The following is a 10,638-nucleotide window of genomic DNA, read 5'->3' on the forward strand; positions in this document are numbered from 1 at the left end:
AACCCACTATTTCTGTCCGACCTGCTATGACTGACCCTCAGAATAGAACAATGTTTCTCTCACTCTGCATGTTGCAAATGAATTTATCATGTCTTTCCAGACTCCTCCCGAAAGCACCTTCCTCAGACTCATTCATATGTTCAACTTCAGATATATTAGCCATTAAATCTCGCCTGCAATATTTGGACAATTTGGTCTGTGAGTTACCGGTATTATTTTTCTCCTTCAGATTTGCGTGCTTAATTTCTGACCATTTATTCTTGTATTTAAATTATATTTTTTATAAAGAAAGTAACATATGCTACAACCCCTGCACTCAAACCAGAGCTATGACTGGGAATGAAGGACTAATAGATACATTAAAGGAGTCAGTTTGACTGCTGACCTCCCCTTGATAAGTCGAGTTGAATGAAATAACCAAACAGTGACGGTGTAACGCTCGTCATGAGCCAGAAGATGGCAGAGAAGGAATGAGCAAATCTTCTGCCTGCTCGACGCTTCCCAGAGAAGTGAGTTCGGTAGGAATTGTCTCTATATTTATTAAACGCAGACATTAAATAAGCAAATTCCACTGAGAAAATATTTGTGGGGATGATAATAATACTTAAGATTTCAACTGTATTTAGTAGTTGTGAAAGAAAGGACATCGATAAAGGTCTTGATCATTTGAAAAAAACTATATTTGAAAACTAAACTGTGGATATTTATTTGCAAAACAATCTGAAAATGTGGCTTATTTGGCTTCACCAGACTGCGTCCTGAGAGTGTTGTGGTGAAAGGTGTGTGGGGGAGTCGTGAGCTCACCCGTGGAGCGCGTGTGGATTTGTTGTCACCGTTTAAGAGTCATTAATTAAAACGTTAACCTGACAGGGGAGGGGGTTCTGGGTCCCAATAGGCGAATCGTTTTTAATAACCCGCCTCAAGATAATGATGTAAAAAGAGGCTGTGAAGGTGAGAGAGGGAGATGGAGAGACGGAGAGAGGGGGGAGTTATTAGAAGAGTCTCCTCCTCGTCTCCTCACCTCAGCTGACAAGTCGAGCAAGTCCACAAGTTGAGCTCTGACACAACTCCACGACAGACAGGAACAAGTCTCACCGTCGCCGTCACAAGTGAGGATGGACCGGAGGATGAACTTGACCAGCGCTGCAGACATTTTCCACAAAACTCTCAGCGCGGTGTCCAACAAAAAAATGGACGCGTTCAGGTCCGGCATAGAGTTGCAAGCCAGGGACCGCCAGTCGCCCATCAGCTGCTTCGACCAGAGCGACCCGGACCCCATCCAGCCGGGAGGACTGGCGGGAGTCAGGGGGGCTCCGCTGGGTCTGCCCACCGGATCTTTGTGCGTCAAGTTCGGGGAGAGCGCCAACAGGACGTCCGCGGCGGAGAGCAGCGGCGGCGAGCAGAGCCAGGACGACGACAGTGACGACCGCTGCGACATGGTCCTGCTCACCGACCCCAGGACCGGGCTCCCGGCGAAAGTGGAGGGAGGTAAGAAGAGCAAAGAGCAGAAGATGCTGCGGCTCAACATCAACGCCCGGGAGAGACGGAGGATGCACGACCTGAACGACGCGCTGGACGAGCTGCGGGGGGTCATCCCGTACGCGCACAGTCCCTCCGTGCGCAAACTCTCCAAAATCGCCACTTTGCTGCTCGCCAAAAACTACATCCTCATGCAGGCGCAGGCGCTGGAGGAGATGCGGAGGCTGGTGGCCTATCTGAACCAGGGCCAGGCCATCTCCGCCGCCTCCATACCCGCCAACACCGCGCTCGCCGCGCCGGGACTGGGCGCATACGAGCCGCCGCCCGGATACCCGCCCTTCCCCACGGGCGTGGGCGCCTCTACCTGCCCCGACAAATGTGCTCTTTTCAACAACTCCAGCCTCTGCAAACAGTGTACCGACAAGCCTTAACCCGGACGCTGGGGGTACAAGACACTTTAGAGAAAAACAAAAACAGTGGTCCAAGTCAGTAGACTTTAGACGCCGACGAATACTTTTATAATATTTAAAGACGCATTCAAACTTTTTGTTAAAACAATACTTGATTGTGTATATACATCATTCTTTAAGTGCTGGTGTGAACGGCCGAACATGAAATGGGCCTGTAAGACGGACTTACTTTTCAGGACTCCGTGATCTCTGTGACTTGATAAGACTTTTCCACTTTTCACCAACAAACAAAAACTCTTCTTCTTTCTGCTGCTTTCATCCGCTGGTTCTTTTTTTATTTTATTTTTGTTTGAATCACGAACAACTCCACGGACTGCTGATGGGTTCGGGCCTGTTTGTCCTGCTTTTGTGGTGGAATGTCACGAACGAGAACTTGAAAAGGTTGACGCGATATTTATGTGTTAATAGTTGCGCTCTATTATCTTTATTCTCTTTTCTCATACTGTGATTAAAATAAAATGCCAGATGATTTCAGAAAACACGAGCCACGTTCTGAATCATGTGTCTTTTGTAATCTTTATTTATTTTTTGCTTGCATTGCACCGGTGTCTTTAATTTATCGGAATTGTCAGTGTAGATACTTGAGTCATAACCACAGCAAGGTTTGTATGTATTGAAAGTGTTGGAAAGATTTATTAAAAATATTTTGAACAACAATTTCTGATTAATAACGTGAAAGGCTCTTAATTCTCATCCCAAAAAAATAACATCTAGTTTAAAAATCAGTGTAGTTTAAAAAATATACTTTACATTTTTTTTATTTCTTTTATTTTGTGAATTTTAATTCAAGGTATTCAGATAATCCAGGCAGTTTGACTTGTAAACAGCAGCGTCTGACTGTTCTACCTGACATCCAATAATGAAACGCATCATTAAAGCAATTAAAGCTGCAGAATGTGATTAAGGAATGTAATTACGACACTGTTCACTGCCGTAATTTGCTGTCTTCAATCACAGAGGCCATCACATTTAGTCTGCTTGCTCTTTGTCCTACTGCGTCTGTGTGACAACATTCTGACGCCACGTAAATACAATTCATTACGTTCTTAAAAACAAAATAGTTATTCAACAAAGTTGTGGAAGTACACTGATATGAGCATTAAAAAAAAGCTGAAAAAGGGGGTAAACGATTTCAGCACCATGGACAGAGATACATATCACGAAGTTGCTGATATGATTTATGTAAAGAAACTAAAACAAGCGAGTTAAGCTAAGATTTAATAAACTACTTTTTTTTAATAAAGAGACATATTTCCATGGTATTTTGAATTCATAACATAATCATCAAATGTTAACAGAAATCCCCCTATTTGGGATTTTATTTTGTAAGTATTTGACGCTTATGTTTTGAACAAATAAATAAAAAGAAAGAAATGAGGAGATTGCTGATATTGATTAACAAAAGTGTGTCCTTTAAAAAATTAATATTTTCGCCAAATTTATTTTGTGATTATTTCTAGTATAAAATGATCAAATATGGAGTTGGATTCTGTGACTTGTATTTTTTATTATATATATCCATGTTCATAGGAATCTCTTTGGGCAAATGATACATGCAATCATTATGTATTTGCATGACGTAAGCATGACGAGTGAAGTATTCAATTTAAAAAAAACCATAGACGTGTCCATCTATAGGATTTTAAATTCGTAAAGATGCGTCTCATACCGCAGCTGTAAACACAAAGAGTTTGCGTTGTTGTTTTCAGGCGGCGATCTTTGTGCCCGCATGATGAGCTATATTCCGACAACAGGGTCATTGCAGTGTCCCATTTAATCCTGTCAAATTCCTGAATGCCTTGAATCCGCAAAAAAAAAAAAAAGACTTAATCAAGGAGAGAAATAATTAAAAGGATTCGAGCTGACTCTGAAAACATCAGCAAAGTTTAACAAAAGGTTGATTTTCTGGCTTTTTTTGAAAATGTTATTTTCCTGTTAGAATCTGAGATTTGTCCAAAGTCATTAATTATGCAATAAGCATTAATGCACAAATGACTGAAGCATTTAACCCATGCTAATATTCACATTAGCACAGAGGAGCAGGACCCCAGGGGCCAGACGGAGCCATATGTGTGTGGCAAACAGTAAAGAGGGGAAACTGAGCAAAGCAGGAGTCAGATGGAGCCTTTACAACTGAGCCGTTTGTAGTTCGGCTACACAAACACCTTCTAAATGGGAGGTCCAGTATTTAAAAGTGCTTTATTTTGCTTTTATTTGTCGGAGTCACAGACTCTCAGCATGTTTCTGTCAACTGTACAAGCTGGTGAAATGTCATGACCACGCTCTCAAATGTTCCGTTGGCAGGCTGGAGTGGGTGGTGATGCATCAATCTGTCACACCAAAAAAAATATGTGTTGCCATCATCTACATCCACTCTTACTGCCCCGTCTCTCGTTCACGAGTCTAATAAAGCCAAGTTGAGATAAAAACGATGGCTTTTCCATTTCTAGTAAAAAAATATCCAATTTACCATATCAAGGGTGAGCAGGGCGTCTATTCATTGCGCCGGGTGTGATGTATGCTAAAGATGATAAACAGGAGAGTCAAAATATACATAAAAGTGCAGAATTGAAATGTTCTCCTGGTATCAGGGAAAGTGTGGCAATAGATTCCTCCCTCCCGCGTCTCAGAGAGGGAATATAGATATATGTGCTGCACTGGCGGAGACACCAAATCAAGCGCTGGGCGGTAATTCAGTTCTGGCAGCTCCCTGATAGCGGCGCCTAATGTTGTCTTTGTGTTGTGATCACACATACATCTGGATAATAAAGCTTCAGAGGTCAACTCTGGAATATGTCAAGTGCTAAATAAAAAATAACACTCGCAGAAGAGGTATAGTTGAAGAGGTTCAGAATTCTTATTTTACTGTCCAACGTTTCAATAAATCTAGAAAACCAATAACCTCCCATGTATATTGGCTTAAAGTAGATCATAGCGACGTATTGATCAAAACTTAGACGGATATACCTTTAGATCAAAAATAAATAAAATGAGTCACAACCCCAAAACTCACCCTATAGTCCGTTTGAACCATGGCTTCTGATCATCTCCACTTTTGCTTTAACTTCACTCCTTCATTGATAGTAAAGCTCACATCTAAATGGGTAGTTAGATTAAATACATCACTTTTTGAAAGGTTCCAGTTTTATTGTGGACACTGAAGAGCTTCGCTTAGAGAAAAACAACCTCTGGAACAATTTAAATAATCCTTGGGTAATGATATCAACAAGTATTAGAGATAATCCAGTTAGATATTTTCTATTTAATCCATTTTTAATCAACCGTTTTCCGCCAAGGCCTCTGCAAGTAAAACAAATTGATGGTCAGTGCTTGTCTCGGGTATCTCCAGCATATTTCCCTGAGTAGCTGGGACAGGCTACAGCCTACCAGAAAAGAGGAACAGGTGGTATGAATGAATATCAGTCATTAATTTGTGTCAACAGCTGACTGAGTGGGTGCAGGTCGTCACAGGTCACGCCAGGTCATGTCACATCCATCATTTAACAGTGGTTAGCATATAAAAAAACTCAAATAAATAAATGTTTTCAAGACTTTATGACAGAGAAGAAATTTGCTTCACACGATGTCACCAATCTTTAAAGTTTCATGTTTAAAGTTTAAAGTTTCTTTCAGGATCAACTTTAAAATTCTGGTTCTTACTTTCAGAGCTATTCATGGTCAGGCTCCTCCTTACATCCCTGATCTGATCCAGCCTTACACCCCAGCTTGGGCTCTGAGGTCTGTGGATCAGAATCTACTTATGGTTCCACGCACACGGCTCAGGACCAGAGGAGAGAAATCTTTTCAGGCTGTTGCTCCTAAGCTTTGGAACGATCTTCCTCTCTCTTTGCGCTTGATGGAGTCTACTGACTCCTTTAAGAAACACCTTAAGGCGTTTCTATTTGTTCAGGCTTTTCCTTGAATTTCTCGAACTCCTGTGTTGTTCTCAGTATTATCTTGATCTTTAAAGTATGTACTTTTTTGAGTATTGTTTTGATTGTCTAAGCGCTTTGTGACCCTGGTCTCGAAAAGCGCTATATAAATAAATATTACTTACTTACTTACCAAAATTGAGCAGAGATTGGGTCAACATCTATCAATATAGCTGCTGGTTATTCAAAGTCCAACCTCCAGAATCTTCTGTTCTGTAGATACTAGTCATAATAATCTATATAAAGGTGTCTTGACAATAACAGCAGACATACCAATTATTCTGAGGGGAAACAGTAGGTGGCACGAATGTGGCCTGCAGGCCTCAAGTTTGTCACTAAATATTTAAATATTAGGTAACATCACGTCTTTAGATTATATATTATTCATAAGAAATTATCAGGTAAAGAAAATAGTACCTAAAAAAACTTATATTCACATAATATTGCTTTAATTGCTTTCTCACCTAATAAACATCTGAAAAATAATAATCCTGATCACAGATTAATATGATGACATCACCCTCTTGTGTGAGATCAACAGTCAACAATATTGTTTATTCTTAAACACAGATTAAAATAAAGCCGACGTTCTCTACATCCCGCTTCTTTGTTATGATAAATATGTTTACTCACCATCTCTTCGCGATCGACATTTTAATCAGTCAAATACAAAATATTAAGTGCTGGATTATTGTCAGTTAATCATCATGGGATTCTAATTTGCGTAATGAGCTCTTTATTTATGACGGTGTTTTTTCGGTGCTGGACCCAAGGTCGTGAAAACATATGGCGTTGCGTTTCGCCGTGAAACCTCTAACAAGGTAGAATAAATGACGTCTTTATCGGCTTAACCCGAAACACAATCGTTGGGTAACATCTCTAATATTCCATCGGCAGCTCCATAATAATCAGATTACCGCGCCGACGATAATCCTCAAATCCCTGTTTACCGATGGCTTTGACTTCTCTTCCTAAATTGATGTTCTTTTACTCCTCTGGGATTTGTACACTGGTGTCAACAGTCGTTATTTACCTCGACAGAAAACTTAAAAGACTAAGTTTAAACATGTGGTTTCCGACATTTCTTTGAGTGAATTACAGCATCTTCAAAAAGTGCCTTCATGAAGAAAAAGTGTTTGATCAGAGGATGTCGGAGTTAAAAAACGCAGCCTCTCTGGATCTTGTTAGCGATTCGAAACGCTAAGATTTTCTGCTCCGCCAGCAAATCATGATTTCATGAGGCATTTCAAAATCAGACCTTAAAAAATTGATATTACAATCGTATATTTCAACTAGAACCTGTCCATCTATTTTGCACATGATTGCTTCACCTGATCAACATGCAGATCCTGATCCCCTCGGGGTTTATTAACGCTAAAGCACCGTGGAATTAATCTCCTATCGCTGACATTCATTAACTCTTCCTGTGCTTTGAGTGAAGACACGTGGAAAACACAATAACGGTGTGGATCCCTCTCTCACACACACACACACACACACACATGCAGAAATAAAAGACCAACAGAGAGCACACGCTCGCGCACAAAGCCATAAAACAGCCAGCGTCCCACTTAAGGCCTCTGACACCGAGCGTGATTTGTTTACATCTTGTTCAAATGAACTATTCATTACAGCAGAGCGAGACGGAGCTCTGATTAGAATGTTATCTGAAGATGAAGATGCTCTTTGAAGGGCAAGAGCAGTCTTAGCCAAAAGTTAAAGACTGACACCTGAAGTTAAAACAGAGTCTGGCTCGTCTGTTACCAAAGCTACTGCCACATGAAACAGAAGTTATATCTATGAAAGAAGATTATTTTCCTTTAAAACTTAATTTTTTACTTATTTAAGGTTATTTGCTATAGTTGTTGGCCTTGAAATCAGGCCTTTTTCAAACACACTCGACTTTAGTTTTTTTAATGCCTAAAAGTCTTAATCTTCTTTGACATACTTTTCTTCCAAGTCTTCCTCAATATCCTCAATATCTTCTCTCCTATATTCTTTTTCTTTGTCATTATTTTCCTCTTCTTCTTGGTCTGATGATCTCTTATTTTTATTACGTTGTCTTCGTCACGTAGTCTTCGTCACGTTGTCTTCACTAGTAGTCTTCGTCACGTAGTCTTCGTCACGTAGTCTTCGTCATGTTTTCTCAGTCATTGTGGTCTATGTCTACGTCATTGTGGTCTTTGTCATTGTGGTCTTCGTCATTTTCGTCTTCGCTACGTTGTCTTCGTCATTTTCGTCTTCGCTACGTTGTCTTCGTCATGTTCGTCTTCGTCATGTTCGTCTTCGCTACGTTGTCTTCGTCATTTTCGTCTTCGCTACGTTGTCTTCGTCATTTTCGTCTTCGCTACGTTGTCTTCGTCATTTTCGTCTTCGCTACGTTGTCTTCGTCATTTTCGTCTTCGTCATTTTCGTCTTCGCTACGTTGTCTTCGTCATTTTCGTCTTCGCTACGTTGTCTTCGTCATTTTCGTCTTCGCTACGTTGTCTTCGTCATTTTCGTCTTCGTCACGTTGTCTTCGTCACGTTGTCTTCGTCACGTTGTCTTCGTCACGTTGTCTTCGTCACGTTGTCTTCGTCACGTTGTCTTCGTCACGTTGTCTTCGTCACGTTGTCTTCGTCACCTTGTCTTCGTCACCTTGTCTTCGTCACCTTGTCTTCGTCACCTTGTCTTCGTCACCTTGTCTTCGTCACCTTGTCTTCGTCACCTTGTCTTCGTCACCTTGTCTTCGTCACCTTGTCTTCGTCACCTTGTCTTCGTCACCTTGTCTTCGTCACCTTGTCGTCGTCACCTTGTCATCTACTTCCTGTTGTCTTTTTTGCAGTCTTCTTTTCTTTTCTTAATTCTTTGCATTTCTTATTTGTCATCATCATGTTTTCTTTGTCATTTACTTATTCTTTATCGTCTTTTTCATCTTTGTCGCCTTTCTCTTTTTCATCTTGTCTTGGTATCATGATCGTATGCTCGCCTTTCGAAGCTTCATCTTTTGGCAAACATGTTCCTTTCAAATCAGGCTTCTTACAATACATTCGTTCTCATCATAACCTCGACATCTGTTGGAAATGCTTCAACTAAAGATGCCGATGCATGTGTATATTACTTGGCGATGTGATTCAAAGTTACCTGAATAATCTCCCTCCGTTATGAAGCCATCTTGTGGCGTCAAAACACCACCCAACTATCGGAGGTTATTAACCAAAACACATCTTCCGACAAAACCCAAAGAGTGCCATTTTCATTTCAGGACAATGGCTGGATTTGTTGAGGGAGAAATGTAACGATCTGTTTGGTTCTGCTGAAAATCTGTCATGTTAGCGGAGCATGAAACCTCGGCCGTTAGTGTAACACTTGCTTGGCTGATCCTCCTGATGTGCCGAGTGCTACTTGAGGCTTCAGTGTATCTGTCTGAGTAGAGGTCTTTAACAGCCATGAATGCCAAGCATGGGGGAGGCAGGCCAGGCCAAGCGTAACCACGGCGGCCCAATGTCCTTGGCTCATTGGCGGCCTTCACCCCACACTCCCTGCACAGTGAATTTTATGGCTAATTTCCGGCAATTTATCCTGGCACTTTCAGAAGAGAGATTCCTGCGGGAATAATGTGCATAATTTGCATAAATCATCCTGATAGAATGCATATCAGTATGTGACCCCCCAGCCCCCCCATCCTCCACCTCACCCTCCCTGTCTGATGCTGCAGCGTTTACTTTGTAATCAAAACTGACTCTTTTCCAGCCACACAAACACGGAAGCCGCGAGACAGAGGGCAGCGTTTAACCCGGAGATTATCGAGAATCAAGCAGAAAGAACCCGGCGATGATCGGTCGGATCTTAAGAAGACATCTATTAAATCCAAAACGAGGGAGTCGTGTTCTGAAATCAGACTTTTTAGTTCACCGTTTTTGTCTCGACTCACAAGCGAGTGTTTTTAAAAACAGTGTAAAGGCCGGTGTCTGAGCGGACGAGGGTCAGTTCCCGACATACCCTCTTTTGCTGTGATCCGATATGACGTGCAGTGATAACATGCATATTCTCTCAGACTGCGGGCATTAGCGTAGCATGCGGCGGTCGGATCTACTTTGATTGAAAAACACATTTTTTAAACAACTAACTCAGAAAAAAGAGGCAAAGACGGCAGCATCTTTTGTTTCGCCTTGAGTTTAAAGATCATAAAAATTAAAACACAAATAAAAGCTTCAATAAATGACAACAATATGTAAAAATAAAAGCGATGCTCGAAAGTTGATTCGAAAAATACATTTTTAAAACTTATTTAACGTTATTTTAAGTGTCATATTTGGCAACGTTAATCCTATTTTATTGCATTATGTGAACGTTCTAAACGTTTTAAAAGAAATAGAAACATTTAAAATAGCTATTATGAGAAAGACAAAATAAATTAAAATTCTAAAGGTTATTAATAGCAAGAATAGGAGAAGAAATTGATACAAAAAAGGATTTAGTCTCTGAATAAAAATAAGAATGTAATTTGTTATTTATATGGTGCCTTAATGACATAGACAGATAAAAAATGACATACATAGGAATAATATATTTTGTTTCTACATCATTAGATAAAAAAGGACAATAGTGTCAGAGGAATGTTAAGAAACGTATAAGAGAATACAAACATGTCAACTGACCAACATGACATGGCAACAACGAGTTGATGAATCCATTTCAATTGAACACGTAAATATTTAGGGGTGAAAAACTTCAGTTTCCCTTCAACCTCATCGTGGCGGAACCGAGATCGTCAA

The 10,638-nt window shown here is 40.6% G+C and overlaps 1 protein-coding gene across 1 annotated transcript; it reads left to right on the forward strand.

Moving 5' to 3' along the window:
* Nucleotides 1-886: 886 nt before the first annotated feature.
* Nucleotides 887-2,606, forward strand: bhlhe22 (basic helix-loop-helix family, member e22). The gene has a single exon (XM_087788915.1). It carries the CDS (start codon nt 1,116-1,118, stop codon nt 1,908-1,910), a length of 795 nt encoding a protein of 264 aa, XP_087645041.1. The 5' UTR covers nt 887-1,115; the 3' UTR covers nt 1,911-2,606.
* Nucleotides 2,607-10,638: the final 8,032 nt, after the last annotated feature.

Source organism: Callionymus lyra, chromosome 4 (genome assembly GCF_982586985.1).
Source record: "Callionymus lyra chromosome 4, fCalLyr1.hap1.1, whole genome shotgun sequence".
Taxonomy (NCBI): Eukaryota; Metazoa; Chordata; class Actinopteri; order Syngnathiformes; family Callionymidae; genus Callionymus; species Callionymus lyra.